This window comes from Alternaria postmessia (assembly GCF_024291825.1).
Source record: "Alternaria postmessia strain BMP 2775 chromosome Unknown scaffold_96, whole genome shotgun sequence".
Lineage (NCBI taxonomy): Eukaryota > Fungi > Ascomycota > Dothideomycetes > Pleosporales > Pleosporaceae > Alternaria > Alternaria postmessia.
The window spans coordinates 60,546-75,221 of record NW_026260169.1 but is presented as its reverse complement, the minus strand read 5'-3'; the positions used below and the strand labels follow the sequence as shown (position 1 = coordinate 75,221).

At 50.8% G+C, this 14,676-nt stretch overlaps 8 protein-coding genes across 8 annotated transcripts; 5 read left to right on the top strand and 3 right to left on the bottom strand.

Moving 5' to 3' along the window:
* Nucleotides 1-486: 486 nt before the first annotated feature.
* Nucleotides 487-1,392, top strand: J4E82_009644 (uncharacterized protein; the record flags this gene model as incomplete). The annotated part of the gene is made up of 1 exon (XM_051735867.1): nucleotides 487-1,392. One exon carries the CDS (start codon nucleotides 487-489, stop codon nucleotides 1,390-1,392), a length of 906 nt encoding a protein of 301 aa, XP_051584390.1.
* A 238-nt stretch (nucleotides 1,393-1,630) lies between these two features.
* Nucleotides 1,631-2,100, bottom strand: J4E82_009643 (uncharacterized protein; the record flags this gene model as incomplete). The annotated part of the gene is made up of 3 exons (XM_051735866.1): nucleotides 1,631-1,663; nucleotides 1,712-1,806; nucleotides 1,902-2,100. The coding sequence occupies 3 exons, from the start codon at nucleotides 2,098-2,100 to the stop codon at nucleotides 1,631-1,633; spliced, it is 327 nt and encodes a 108-aa protein (XP_051584389.1).
* Nucleotides 2,101-2,616: 516 nt separating this feature from the next.
* J4E82_009642 (uncharacterized protein) lies at nucleotides 2,617-3,270 on the top strand (the record flags this gene model as incomplete). The annotated part of the gene is made up of 3 exons (XM_051735865.1): nucleotides 2,617-2,631; nucleotides 2,681-2,879; nucleotides 2,930-3,270. 3 exons carry the CDS (start codon nucleotides 2,617-2,619, stop codon nucleotides 3,268-3,270), a joined length of 555 nt encoding a protein of 184 aa, XP_051584388.1.
* A 330-nt stretch (nucleotides 3,271-3,600) lies between these two features.
* On the bottom strand, nucleotides 3,601-3,894 carry J4E82_009641 (uncharacterized protein; the record flags this gene model as incomplete). The annotated part of the gene is made up of 1 exon (XM_051735864.1): nucleotides 3,601-3,894. One exon carries the CDS (start codon nucleotides 3,892-3,894, stop codon nucleotides 3,601-3,603), a length of 294 nt encoding a protein of 97 aa, XP_051584387.1.
* A 257-nt stretch (nucleotides 3,895-4,151) lies between these two features.
* On the top strand, nucleotides 4,152-4,712 carry J4E82_009640 (uncharacterized protein; the record flags this gene model as incomplete). Its single annotated transcript, XM_051735863.1, has 1 exon — nucleotides 4,152-4,712. One exon carries the CDS (start codon nucleotides 4,152-4,154, stop codon nucleotides 4,710-4,712), a length of 561 nt encoding a protein of 186 aa, XP_051584386.1.
* An 805-nt stretch (nucleotides 4,713-5,517) lies between these two features.
* Nucleotides 5,518-7,074, top strand: J4E82_009639 (uncharacterized protein; the record flags this gene model as incomplete). The annotated part of the gene is made up of 3 exons (XM_051735862.1): nucleotides 5,518-5,818; nucleotides 5,896-6,889; nucleotides 6,945-7,074. 3 exons carry the CDS (start codon nucleotides 5,518-5,520, stop codon nucleotides 7,072-7,074), a joined length of 1,425 nt encoding a protein of 474 aa, XP_051584385.1.
* Nucleotides 7,075-7,422: 348 nt separating this feature from the next.
* Nucleotides 7,423-10,628, bottom strand: J4E82_009638 (uncharacterized protein; the record flags this gene model as incomplete). The annotated part of the gene is made up of 4 exons (XM_051735861.1): nucleotides 7,423-9,841; nucleotides 9,972-10,117; nucleotides 10,496-10,551; nucleotides 10,604-10,628. 4 exons carry the CDS (start codon nucleotides 10,626-10,628, stop codon nucleotides 7,423-7,425), a joined length of 2,646 nt encoding a protein of 881 aa, XP_051584384.1.
* Nucleotides 10,629-11,261: 633 nt separating this feature from the next.
* J4E82_009637 (uncharacterized protein) lies at nucleotides 11,262-13,037 on the top strand (the record flags this gene model as incomplete). The annotated part of the gene is made up of 2 exons (XM_051735860.1): nucleotides 11,262-11,661; nucleotides 11,710-13,037. The coding sequence occupies 2 exons, from the start codon at nucleotides 11,262-11,264 to the stop codon at nucleotides 13,035-13,037; spliced, it is 1,728 nt and encodes a 575-aa protein (XP_051584383.1).
* Nucleotides 13,038-14,676: the final 1,639 nt, after the last annotated feature.

Here is a 14,676-nt window from a genome sequence, read left to right as displayed (position 1 = left end):
CTCACTTCGACCTCATCTGGGTTATTGGACCCATATGATAGTTGATCTGTGTCTATTCAGCATAAAGATTCATCGCAAAGGCGTCATCATTGGGCAGACTTTCCGGTTTCGAAATAGAGTTGTGGCAGTTCATGAGGAGATGCTCCTCTGCTAGGAAGGAGGGGTAGAAAGAAGGAAGTCGGTACGGCTCTACATAGTGATGAAAGAGAATCTGGACGGAATGCATCTCCGATTCAGCAATGAATAGACGATGGAAGGTGGATGAAGCCTAAGACTTGCTTAGGCACAAAAAATGAACATGGTCTCATTTGGCTTGCAGTGTCCCACTTCCCAACGAGTCCTCAGCCCTTTTCACAGCGTCGCCCTTTCTCGCTACCGCGTTCTGGCCATGGCAACTCTCCTCGTTACAACTTTTTCTCACAATAATTCACGCGAACCAGTATTCTACTCGCATCAATTCCCTAGCAAGTCCAAAAACGCATCACGATGAATACAACCTCTGAGCATAGCGCTGCAGCATTCAGTAAAGTTGCAGATCAGGAAACAAAGGACCTCCGTCTATACAACGACGACTTTCTCAATAGGCTTCAAGCCTTGGCCAAGTTCAAGGATCGCGCACACAAGACGCACCAGCAGGTACACGTACCAGAACTCAACAGACGTCTTCAGCTCGATCTTCATCTACCTTTACCGGACGAAGACGCGTCTCCACTTTCACCAGATGCGCTCTCACGAAACCTTTCGAATACATGCCCCATTAACGTCATCTACCTCGGCAACTCAATGCTTGAGCGCTTCAAAACCACTGGTGCCAATACAAACATCGGCAAACTAGGGAACATGGGAGTCGCATGGAACGCCGGTGTTGGCGGCGACAAGAACGAAAACGTCGCATACCGACTCAACGAGGGTCTTTACGACATGCTCCGGAACGCGAAAAAAGAGAGATGCAACATCAGAGTCTGGATCCTTACTTCTGGAACGAACAATCTACACGCAAAGCGCCCTTTTCGCAAACAGGACGTGGAGAGTTGGAGGGTATTGGTAGAGACCTGCTTAAGGATTGCTCCGGAGAGTATGGTACTGGCTTGCGATATGACGTATAGGAAGGATATAGCTGATGTTTTCGTCGATGAGAGTAATAGGAGGCTCAAGGAAGTCGTCGAAGAGATGAACGAGATTTTGCAAAAAGATATGGAGAAGGAAGACGACTCACAGGGTGGCAAGTGTCAAGGAGATAGAGTGAAGTGGATTGATTCGAGACATGTGATCAGCAAAGACATGCTTGTGGATCATGTGCATCTAAACGAGGAAGGCTATCGGACCTGGGGTGCTGCGTTGTGGCCACTTGTGGCAGAGGTATTGGGTATTCTGAGTAAGGAAAGTGAGTAGCTGTCAGACAAGAGGAGAGCTGAGAAGTGCTAGCCCAAATAAGAAGCATATATTTCATAACGGTGAGTATGAGCAAAAGCCAATGTGTAGGAAATCAATTACTCTTCCCAGATTCCTCAAAGCGCGAGTGGCGCCTGCAAGTTAGATCGAGATTTATATCTATTCACCAAATGCAACCGGGGTATATTAAAGCAAGAACTCCGCTTCCAAACTCCTGATATCTGACGCGATTCGTAAATCATTCTCGCCACTCTTTCGCGCATTGGGTGCACTGGTAGATGTTAGCGAAGCTTTCCGAGATGTCGGATGTTTAGAGTACCTTGTAGAAGGCGGTCATTGGCTCGTCAGCGCTACGAATCTGTAGCTGGTACCAGTACGCCTCGTGGTTCCGGCACTTCTCGTTGGGACATTGGACTGTTCGATTGTCAGTCGTATGCATCGAGCGTGATCGTGCACAGCTGGACTGGGCGTCATGTGACTCTGAAAAGCCCGGATATCGTGCGACGTACCTTCTGTCTTGTCTACGTTATCCCAGGCACCCTTTCCACCCAAAATGTCTTCGACTTCCTTCTTCTTCAGATACTTGCGCTCGTAGTAACGTTTGTTAATTACAAAGTGGTAGGGACAAGTAAGGCATTCGAAACGGTTTTGGCCGACAGAGTCTTCGGTTGTAGGGTCACCGGGGGGTACTTTGGACACGCGAAGCATGTTGCTGCATGTTGGGCAGACTATGGCTGTTAGTGTTGGGTGCGATTGATTTGCAGATGAGGCAGACGAGGGCATGGCAATTGCTAGCGAGCGAGGAGAGCTTGGCGGCGCATACTTACAGAGTAACATGGTTGGCGACGACAGAGAGAGCGCAGAGCTGGACGCGTCAGAGATGATGGCGAAGAAGTTCAAAAGTTACAGCGGACCCTGAACCGCTAGGGCCGGGATAGGCAAAGTGCGGGGCGATTATGGCCCAGCGAAAAGCCACTGGGGACGCGCACTTGGGAACGGACTGTCTCAGATTGGGGGCTTATGCACGCTGGCCTGGGAGACATCGCCTGCTTTCTTATCGCCGTATGAGAGGGATACTTCACCTGTTCACACCGCCTTGAGTTGTTCGCTTTCCGTTAGCACTTCCGAGTACCCCGCCAAACAACATCTCGAAACATTCACGCGTACCTGACTGGACCGTTCTTCCCTGTTCAGTCACTCTTCATATCCTCAACACCACACACCATGGCGGACGAAGAGGTACATGCACCTGCATACCATGCGCCTCGCAGTGCTAATGGACATTTAGGGTGCCTCTCCCCGCGAACTTGTGCTCGAAGCGTGCCGACGCAACAACACCGAGCTACTCGAGGAAACACTAAAAGACCTTGCTGCTGCTGCCTCAAAGTCAGGAAAGAAGCCCGAGGACCATGTGGCCGACATACTGAACAACACACGCGACGGCGTGGGCAACGGCTGTCTTCACGTTGCTGCAACATACGGAAGCTGTACGTCGCATGGTACATGTCAGGACATGAATCAACTGACTCTATCCTAGTCGAGGTTATCGACATGCTCCTCGACCAAGAGGGTCTCGAGATTGACGAAATCGACCGCATGGAGCAAGACACCCCCCTTCACAAAGCCGTACGCTACGTCAACTCGCTCGAAAAGTCAGTCTGGCCCCATGGCCACTCCATCGTCGCGATGCTGCTAGATGCGGGATGCGATCCAAGAATAAGGAACAAGGCGAAGCTCAAGCCCATTGAGCTGGCGGATCCAAGGAACACAGAGCTGAGGAGCATGCTACAGAAGGGAGAAGTTTCGATGCTAATGAGCGGCGACGTGGTAGAAGACGACGATGATGGCCCAACAGGAAGTGCTAGTGATAGCGATTGAGGTGTCACAAAAGGCAGAGCATGAGTTGGAAAAGACTTTTGGACGCCGGTTGCGGTGGTGACTGGGCTATCTTCATAGAGGCAGAGGTGTGTCTACACCTCACCACCGGCACTCAGCGTGCCCTACGCTACTGAACAAGTTCATAGTATTGGCTTTGACAGCCATAGACAAGCAGCATGTACCCATCTGTTCCTCGCTGCCCACGAGCCGGCCTCGCGCATGTCTGTGCCATCTGGATGGAGAGCGACTGTTGCTTTGGATTCTCGTTTCTGCATGTCGTTGTAATCAACCCTATTGTTTGGATCCGAAGTATCCTCTTCAGTCTTGTTGCTACTTGCTGTCAGCTTGCTGCTTAAGAGACTCCACATGTTTGTTACTCACCTCAGGCGGCGGCCCAACTGGCCTGACCATGCGCTCGAGCAACTGCAGTCTAGTCTTTTCGCGCGGCTGTCCCAGGCCGATGCTCATGTACTGCAGAAGAGGCGGATGGCCAACATAGCTCGAAAGCGAGTCGCGCGCAATGTTCGATGTCCATTCGTGCTTGGTAGTGTCTGCGCTCCCGATACCGATGTAGCGAGCTTGGAGGGCTTCGAGTTGTTGCTGTGCGCGTAGTTTGTCGGCCATGACTGCGATATGTACGGAATTCGGGTAGTCGTCTAAGATGCGCGGATCGGGTCGTTTGGGTTTGACAGGCAAAAGTTGGGAACGTCGCGACCGCGGAGGTGCTGGGGGGATTCCGGCTTAGTCATGACGATGCATCAACTCCACCATCGCGACAGCCTGAGGGACGCATATCATCAACTCGACAAGCCTCGGAGCGCAACACCTTCCCTCCTAGAATTACGCGTCGCATAACCATCTGCAACCGGGAAACAGCCACCATGAGCAACCAAGACACCATCATGGGCAACGCGCCCCTCACACCACGCGACGAGCCCGAACTCACATCCCCAATGGTCGACTTCTCACCATCGACAGTCCCATATGACGAGGCCTTTGAGAACGGCCTCATGGATATATTACTCAACCCTCCGTCTCAACCATCCCCGAGAAAGCCCTCGGACGATACCCCTACAATCCCCGCGTCACAACTACCTATACCACTCTCCTCCAACCTCCGTACACATACTTCCGCCATACCGGGCCTGTACGTCACCCACAAGAATGGATACCACACAGGCGGCCCAGGTCCATCGCCCCACACTATCGAGGAGTTCGCAGATAGATTCATCAGAGAGCATGGCATCGAGGACGCGGGGCAGTTGGAGAGGGTAGTGGAGGATGTCGTCCGGCACAAGCTGGAAGAAGCTAAGCAGAGGATGGAGAAGAGGAAGGAGCTTGTAGAGAAGAACAGAGGTATTGAGAGGGAGTTGGAGGATCTGAGGTTACAGAGGAGTGCTGAGCTGAGGGTTATGGAGAGAGTCAAAGGGAAGAGGAGATGAAGCTCAGAGAGTGTCCTAATGCTTGTATAGATTGGAGCCGTCAGGAGATGTGCTACCGAGTTGTTATGATACCCGACATTTCTTATGTCAAATTAGTGGAGGCGCAGCCATCAGCTTCATCTACAGCAATTTATTCTTGGTGGGCATTAGGAGCATAGACTCCTTGGCTGATCTATGGTGACATCCTCATACAAGGTAAATGTATGACCATGTTCGTTCACACAGAGATACAGGCTCTAATGCTCACTGGTCACACCGAGTACGCACTGCCATTGCGCGTACGATCCAGCAGCCCGACCGCAACATCCACGATATCCCAGCTCTGTAGAGTGGCAAGTCACCAGTATATCAATAGTCCCATAGAGCACGTGAATCACCCCTGACACGAAAGTGCCCTATGCCCTAAGCGGGGGACAAAGCTACCCGACCGATCAGACTTGCAGCCCACGGCAGAGAGAGAAGCTCTGGCCAATAACGTCATACCTCAACGATCATCACTGCAGCCTCCATGGACGCGCAGGACCCTTGATCATCGCTGCGGCGTGAATTCGAGGGTCATCTGCTTTGCCATCGCGATCTGCCCCTGCAGCTTGTCGCCATGTTTGTTCCACCCAACAGGTGGGGGTGGATACCACAACCTTGATTTTTGATCGCAAATTGTCGACTCTACTCCGCGCTATATGTAACGGGTCGGTACCGCGTCACTACGACCAACGCCTGAGCACGAACAATCTCGGCTGGTGCATAACTTGAATACACACGATTGTAGGCGTACCTTTGTACGGTACACTGGCGACCCGCCAAAATGGCAGACAAACTTGGACATCTGGCTTGGAGCGGCTTCAAGCTCACATTTGGACTTGTCAGCCTTGCTGGAGCATGGACAATGGCGGTCGTCAAGAACGGTGCTCTTTGGGCAAAGGATACCCAAGAAGAGAAGCGGGAGTTGGCTGCTGCGCAAGAGAGGTTTTGGAGTCTCGATCGAGAGCCTCTGCCAGGCTTCAAGCATTCTTTCTTCGAGACCACCACTGGCACGAGTCTGCACTATGTCATTAACCAAGGCGCTGAATCATCAACGGCAAAGAATGTTGCTGTCTTCATACATGGTATGTAGTTCCTAGGCAGAGTCATCAAAGGCCCCAACTTCAGGAACAATACAGCTAACCAAGGCCAGGCTTCCCAGACTCCTTCCTCGTCTGGCGACACCTCCTCCAATCTGCGTCTCTACAGAAGGACACCATCCTGATAGCCGTCGATCTTCCTGGCTACGGCGGCTCCGATAGTCTGCCCGCATACGGCCCGAACGAAGTACTCGAAGCGCTGAGCGAGTTCATTGTCGGCATCAGAGAGCAATTTCTGCAGCAAGGCAAAAAGACAGTTGTAGTCACACACGACTGGGGTGCCGTCATTGGTGCGCGACTGGCGTCCGAGGCACATGTGCTAGCAGACCACTGGATCATTACAGGCGGTATTATCCCTGGTCTACAACGTTCAAATGGGAGGAATAGGATACTGTTGGCCAAGCAGATGCTGAGGACATGGATTCGCTCGCCATTCAACTTTCGTCTGTTCAAAAACGGCATACATGCGCTAGGCCCTGTGGCTGGGCAATTCCGACGCTCTTTCTACATCTTCGTATTCCATCTACCGTGGCCTCTAAACAATACCTTCGCAACTTTCGGCAATTACTGGTTCTTGCGCATTCTCCACAGCTTCGGCAAGGGCACGCCGGGAAAGAGCAAGACCCCTGCTGTCTTAAATCCTATAGAAGCTGCCGAGGCCATGGCGATTTCGACTGGTCCTGGAAGCGCTCAGTTGGAGAAGACGAACAGTAACAACGAAAGGTATGGCGAATCCGTCAAGAGGAGAGTAGGCGACCGTGGCATGTCCGAGAAAATTCGCATCTATCGGGAAAACCTTGTCTTTGGAAAGTGGGAGAAGTCGCTCGAGATTACTGCCGCTTTGTACAACATCTCATCCGAAGCTAGCTCTTCACAATCTCTATCCCCGTCAGGCACCCTTTCCAACATGGCACCCGAGGGTGCGCTGAAGGCCCCTTCGACGTTGATGATGGGACTTCATGAACCGGCATTTGACCAACGCCTCTCCCTCGACAACGCTCGAGACTATCTGGTCAAAGGAAGCCAGGTGGTAATCATCAAGGAAGCGGGTCATTGGTACGCGGAACCTAATCAGTCTGTTGATGAGAATACACATGCTAACACCTTATAGGCTACCGCTCGAGCATACAGGTAGACGCGCAATGGAGAAGACGTTGCAGTGGGCGTTGCACAACGGTGCGGGAGGAGAAACGATACCCTTTGAGTCGATGAGCGATGTACGCATTTTGGAGGCTTTGTAAGAAACGATATATAGGATTTGTGTTACGAGTCTTCCGAGCGACTCGTCCATTGAACGATCTTACAAGATTGTCTCAGGATAACGCACAACCAGCGCATCGAGGCAGCAGAAAACGTGGTAGTCGTCAACAGCCTAATCAGGGTACGACACTGAAAGACTGGGCGATGGTGAGAGAAGCTCGGGACTCAGCGGAAAATGTTCATCAACGCAGACAATCATGTCATTATGATTTTGCTCTACACCAGGAAACCGAGATTAGGATACGCAGAATACAAAAGCAGCTACACGCATATGCCAGTGTATGCCACACGCTAAATCAGCACAAATATACATCCTACATGTTAACCTTCTAAATGCCATCGGTCCCCTCTCTGCTAACTCCAAACATGGGTACAGCACTATCACTAATACCCTGTACGCGCTCACTCACTCCACTTGCCTCCATAGCCCTTGGACTTCCCATTGCAGGCGTATTACTAGGCCAAGCCCACAGCGCATCGAAGTCAATCTGCTCATCCTGCCCACTCTCTTCGGAATTCAAACTTGGGACGCGTGTTGCTTCCAGAGCAGAGAGATCAAGCATTGCTGATAGCGAAGGTGGCTTCGAAGTAGATGTGAAGGGAGGTGTGGCCATATCCATTGGTGGTGGTTCCTGGATTGGTGATAGATGAACCCTAAAATCTTCTCCTGCGGCAGCGGGTGTATGCTGGACGTTGGTTTGATGTTGATCTTGGTCAAGATGATGATGTTGCTCAGATACTTGGTACGTGAGTATCGGTTCGTTGAGCGGCGCTGTTTGCATCCCAGGGTAGATGTGTACTGGGACTTGATGGAGCCGTGGTGTTGCCTCCACTGGGTTCGTCGTATGCACCATGTCCGTCGTCTGGGGGGCGGCGTTCCGTTGTTGCTGCGGCATCTGCACCCCGTAGAGTTGTGATGCAATGCTGGGCAACGTCGAATTGCTTGTCTGATCCTGTCGCCTACGTAGTCGCTGCTGTGCGACGACGTCTCGAAAGGTACTGAGGATATAAACAAGACGGCTGGCCTGCTGATCGCTCTCAGCACAGTAGTTCATGACGTTTATAGCATTAACCACGCAATTGTCCGTCAACTCGATTTGGTAAAGACCGGCAAAATCGCTCGCGAGGATCACGAGTGTGGCTGCGAAAAGGAAATAGATGACAGCTGGGTTGCGCCGGGATAGGTAACCAGCTTCGTAAGCGTTTTGTACTAGCAAAATGGTGTGTACAGAGGCAATGACACACGCTTCGCTGAACCTCTCCATACGATGAAAGGGTCTTGGCCCTCTTGAACTAGACTGTTCGACGTGTCTTTGAGTCTCCTTGTTGAGTATATATAGTAAGAAGGGTCGGGTCAGGAGGATGATGGAATGACAGTAAAATAAGTTGGTATGCAAGATAGCCACGCCTTGACTGGGCGAAGCAGTCGCCGCTTGTCGCCATTGCAAGATGGGTGTCAGCAGTCGCGGCCAAGTCTTGCATATGTCTGATATCTCCTGTGCAAGGCGTGTGCTAATCTTGCGTTGCTGGTAAACCTTCCGTAAGATGACGCCAATCACTCTACAGCTCCGGACGGTGGCCTCTAAAGCTTGAGGACCAGTCTCGTTGAAATCGTATACAGTCTTTGCACTGAAGCTCCAGTTCTGGTCGCGAACACAGTCTGGCGGCCGCAGGGTGTCTCCTGAGCAGTCATCCTCCGATATAGCGGTTGGGCGACCCAGAGAGCAGGACAGCAATCGATCCATGACAAAGATCGACCGCCAAAGGTCTTTCCGCTGAGTTTGCTCTTCGGGACTGAAGATGACCATAGTCTCTTCTCTGTGCAGACCGAGCGCAAGCGCAGATCGTACTGCCATGCCAAGCAATGCAAAAGCAGTGTTTCGCTTGGTCTTGGCCAACATGTAATAGGACATGAGGAGTAGCGCTTGGACAGACCAAAAGTCCTGGTCTTCCAGCCCAGTCATTGGATCATTCATGTTCTTAGCATTGAGGTAGAACGCTTCGGCTCTATCGAGGTGCTCGCTTCGAAGCTTGTCGATAATCAGAGCTTCAGGACTTCCTGAAAGTGGTGTAGCCATTGTCAGTCCAATAGCAAAGACTAGATTGAGTAGGCATAACCAGGAGGTGTCCACAGATAGTGGATCGGAATAGCAATGGTCTAATTTCTCGAGAAAGTAGTCACGATGGAATACCTGCAACAAGCCATGAGTATTGACAAAAAAGGCATCTACGAGCAGGCGAGCCGTTTGCTCGTCTGGAAGGAGACTTGTGTGTCGATAACCCAATGGGAGCGAGTATTGGCCTTCGACTATCTTGTGTCGTCGAGGGTCAGTTGTGAACGGTGATGGACCGGCTACCGTTTCGACCATCATCCGGAGGAGCTGGAGAAAGGACAAGGTGGCTGCATCGCCTATATATATCACTCGACCGGTTGGATCTTGTAGCATACGGCTCTGGCTAGGGAACTCCGCCACATCATCCGCACCATCGTGAGGTGTAGTAACATTCGTGGAATTAGGTCTTTCGCGTGCATTCTCAAGGTTGCTAGATAGGCGATCAATTGGAACACCTGTGTGCTCAATGCTCGGTCTGGGGCCTGGCGACTTGAATGGTGTTTCTTGCTTTACACTGAGTGTGCGTGCCAAGTGATTTGGACGAGTACCGGAAGACGTTCGGTTATGCGACAACAGCGGGTTTGCCTGCGTATGCTCATTGTTGGATGTGTCCGTACCCGAGTTTTCATTCAGGCTATGGAGACAGTCAGTGATTGTATTTGAGACTGAGTAGGCAGTGTTGATCAGGGACGTAGTGATTCAAAGAGTATCAACGTTATACGATTCTACAAACGCAATAGCGTAGTAGAACGTAAAGTACTTACGACGGATTGTCATTCTCGTTGCTGTTCTCAATTGTGCGTCTCTTTGTGGGTGGTCCATCCTCATTCGGGGAATTAGGATCCCGATCCGCATATATACATGTGAATTTGCGCTTATCACACGTGTTGCATGGGCATAAGCCGTTGCACTTTGTTTCGTCAGTCTTGGTCTACCAGGCAGAGCACGTGATTGCACGTGTCCGTGAGTCATCTTGCGAAGGAGCCGATTTGATCTGATCTACAGATGATATCTGCGATTACAAAGCGATGCGTGACTACAGAGTTCGTTATGCTCTTGAAGAAAATTATGGGGTTGCGGAGCTAACCGAAAGCCTCCCGCAATGCTCTAAGCAGGCAGCGAAGCTTGATCGGTGTGCAAGACAACCTCAATATGCTAGCGCAGTATCATGCAAGAACAGAGAGTTGCAGGTCGTGAACGCTGACAGGGATCTGTGCCAAGGGCTTTCGTAACCGAGTGCACATAGGCTCATGATGCAGCAGTTGACGAGTCTGAGAGCTTGACTTGCCTTTTGTTTTCTTCTCTTGCAACTTTCGCACGCCTGTGCTGTACGCTGTCGTTGGTCTAGGACGCGTCATATTAGCCGTGTGTTTCGCCGGTACGAGCGCAGACGTACCTGGTGGGACCTTGGGTCGCGTCATTACTGTATAAGGCCTGCGGCAGTATCTAGGTAGCAATCGCTATCACGTGCGAATTCGGATGGTCAATGCCTGGGAGTACATTGCCGACGCGACGGATGGATGAGCTGGTCGGAAGATGCACTCGCGGTAATGAAGAGAGCGAGTCACGGAAGTCCCATAACACTACGGAAAAACAACCCGGAAAAGAGCCCCGTGCAGCCTTTGCTGGTTAGATTGATGAACGGATGACGGTTACAGTATGATTGAGGTGGTCTCGCTGATGAAAATGGGTGGTAATTGCTTCGCGGTTGTCGCGAGGCCGCGAAGCTTGGGCTGCCACTGTTCCGAAAATCGAGTAGCGCTTGATGTCTGCCGATCATCACGAAATCGGCGGCACGTTCACACCCCAGCCCAGCCCGCCCTTTAGACTCAACCCGTTGACGTGCAGGACACCTGCTAGCCGACGCTGATTGCAATTGCCACGATCGCAAGCGGTCACCATGCTCGACATGCCGCTAATCAACTTTTCAACACCGAAGCCGTCACCAAGCAGCAATTCCCTCGGCCCGTTCTTGAAAGGGCAACCAGTCTTTTACCTGAAAACCCCTTCGCTGCCATTCCATCCCATCTGGTCTAATCTTTACATCACTCAACATGGCTCCATATTTGGGAACCGATAGTCATCAGCATCAATGCGCCACACAAGCCAACACCCTATTGGCGGGCACCACATCAGCATTAGAACAGTTAATCACCAAGGCGAGGCAAAACCTGCCCGAAGAGTCGCTGCCTCACATTGCCAACGTCAAGTTTTCGACTGCCAATACAGGAAGCCCTTACTTTCCCAGTCCACTGAAGCAAACGGAAGCCATCTCAGCTCTTAAGGCGGTTGAAGCAGGAGTTGCATCTGCTATAGCTGATCTACAACATGCTCAGAGGCCACGGAACATTGCTGTGGATCTCGAAAGAGCAACCGCATTTCTATTCTCAACATACTTAGCCACTGTAGGAGGGTTCGATAAGTCAAACCCAAAAGCGAAGAAGTTACTCAAAGGTTTGACTTGCTGCTTCAGCATGTGATGGTCGTCACTGACTAAGACAGATACCGATCTTCTACAAGCGCAGTCTGTTCTTTACCGCAGATTGTCGGCAAACCTCTACCAGACAAAAAACCCAGGAGAATACTTCCATCTTCATGGCTCTCTTGAAGCAACCAAAGCGCTCAACATGATTGGTCTGGAAGGATCACGGCCCGATTTGACAGACTATCATGAATGTATCCAGATTATCGAGGATCATGTCAGACAATACACTGCCGAACAGCTCGAAGAAATGAACTCAAAGATCAGACAAGCCGGGGTAACTTGCCTGAAATGGGAGGATTTCCAGAAATCCGATCACGGACAGGTTCTCCTTCAACAACCACCTTGGAAAGTAGAAACTCTCGAAACTGAAACTCCCGCGACTCCTCTTCCTTTCCAGTCGTCGCGTGCGCCCAAGCCACAAATTCTTGCCGGTATCCGCGTCCTCGAACTTTGTCGCACCATTGCGGGCCCGGCAATGGGTCGTGGTCTGGCCGAATACGGCGCTGAGGTCATCAAAGTCACGTCGCCGAACCTTTCCGACGTACCTTTCTTCCAAGTGGATGCAAACATTGGCAAGCACACTACCGACCTGAATCTGAAGGAGCCAAAAGATCGAGCTATCTTCGAAGAACTTCTACAGTCTGCAGATGTAGTTTTGGATGGTTACCGGCCTGGTAGTCTGGATCGTCTCGGATATGGACCCCAACAGCTCCTCCACCTTGCCAAGAAGCGCGGTAAGGGCTTCGTCTATGTTGCCGAAAATTGCTTCGGACATACTGGACCATGGGCATCACGACCAGGCTGGCAGCAAATTGCAGACTGCGTGACTGGTGTGGCCTGGGCTCAGGGTCAAGCAATGGGATTGAATGAGCCTGTCGTTCCACCGTTTCCCATGAGCGACTACGGTACGGGCTGCATGGGCACCATCGCTGCGCTTGTCGGGCTACACAGACGAGCGAAGGCTGGCGGGAGCTATCTAGGCACCACGTCGTTATGCCAGTACGATATATATTTACTTCAACTCGGACTTTACGACGAGCATATAATGGCTGAGCTAAGGAAGGAGCATGACCAGGAGTTCTTTCAGTTGCGACATCACGATTCGGTAGATGAGGTCGGAAAGAGAGCACTGAAGACCATGAGACGAACACATCCCGAATTGTTCGAGGATAGACATATGCAGGAATGCTTCAGTAAGGGGTTCAATGCCAACGTTAGGACCATCCGGCCAGTTGTCGATATCGAAGGCTACTGGAACGGCTTCTTGCGCAGCTCCCGCCCCAACGGTTTCGACAACCCTACTTGGGAAGGTTGGGAGATCGATGAAGCTTTATTGCAGGGTTGACGCGGCTCAGCCGTTGCTGCATCACAAAAGCCTTTTCATGTTGTCGTGTCGTTTCCCATGCCCAACTTAGCGGCATTGTACTTGAAAAATACGCACGCCCTTTGTCTTCTCCCTAAGCTGAGTACTGTACTTATTCCTAATACAATTTCGATAAGCATTTGTCCACGATCTCGACTACCTAAGGTCGCGCCTCGGCATAGTATCTACTGTGCCCCACATCGCCCCACAGTATTGTCAGTCTTTCCGTATAGGCTGGTGCAGCTTCCGACATGCCACTACACGATGCAAGTTTACTCCACATGTACTTGGTGCTTACAATACCACCGGAAGAATAGGATGTCGCTATATGTACTGTCGTGTCGCTTCGCGCGCGATGTTCCAAGTAGGAAAGAACGCCGGAGAAGGATTATACACTAGGTACGCGTCCCGTTGCAAAACTAGCTCGAGTTACAGTCGCTCAATACCTAGAAGGGCCGTTGAACCTGGAAACGAAGTCGTAGCACATGTGAAGTAAGTTCACAACGGGATTTCGGAGCATCATCTCGGTGGATCATCCCGCTCGTCGGTTGACAATGCGTGCGACATGCGGAAAAATCATGAGCCAGTTGAGGCAAGTACCCAGTTAACCTGTAGTCATTTCGGACTTATTTTGGACCATGAGCTGACTAGATTCAAATCAACTTGCTCCTGAAACCTTGAGAGACATATGGTTAGTCGAGTCGACGATCCCTATATCTCACTACATGTTGACTTTGCTGCAGTAAGGCAATGCCGGTCACAACCGTCACTACTGAGCCTTAGTTAGGCGAATGCTTTTGAATTCAATGGCGCCTACACTAGCATTAATCGCGCTATCGCATAGTCTCATCAGAACGCGACCTTGCGTTCTTATATATAATCGTTGCTTCTGTAAATATCATTCTCTCAACGTCGATACCCTATGAGTGGCCAACGGTAATATTTCCGTCTGCTGCACTGCTTTCCCGTATAGACATGAGCCCATGCAGGAAGTCGACGTTATCGCCTCATCGTTACATCGGAATTGCGAGAGGAAAATGACGCGATTGGAACGACGACATTTGGAAAGGACGGCGCTACCCTCCGCGCATGCTGGCCATCACAAGGGCTTTTTACTGACTGTGTCATGTTCAGACTCGGAAATGCAAGAGCGATTAAGGCGCTGCTATCCCAGACTTTCACATCTTATGCTTTACGCTGTCATTGTTTGTTAGATTGTTTCCTTATATCGCTGTCTCTGCTTCCTTGATCTCGACAGCGCATAACACAAAGCCATGAGTCTTGCACTTTTCTCCATTGCTATCTACCGAGTAATTGTTACGCGCAGTCTTTGCTTTATCTCTGTAGTTTCGTGTTTGAGGGTAGTAGAGGCTGCTTATACCCCCGGCTCTGGTGAGCGGAATGTCTTGGATCAGAATAAGAAGTTGAGATGATTCTATTGAACTATGTACAGGTGCCCTATCTATAGGCATATCTAACAAAGAGAGAGGAACAATTAGTTATACTGCTTGTTCCGTACAAACTGATTGTACATGAGATGGAAGCTGGTAGAATCCAACAGAATGTGTAACAGCTGAGCTGGTTGAAATCGTCTTGAGTTGTATGTTATTGTTGGCTGGTA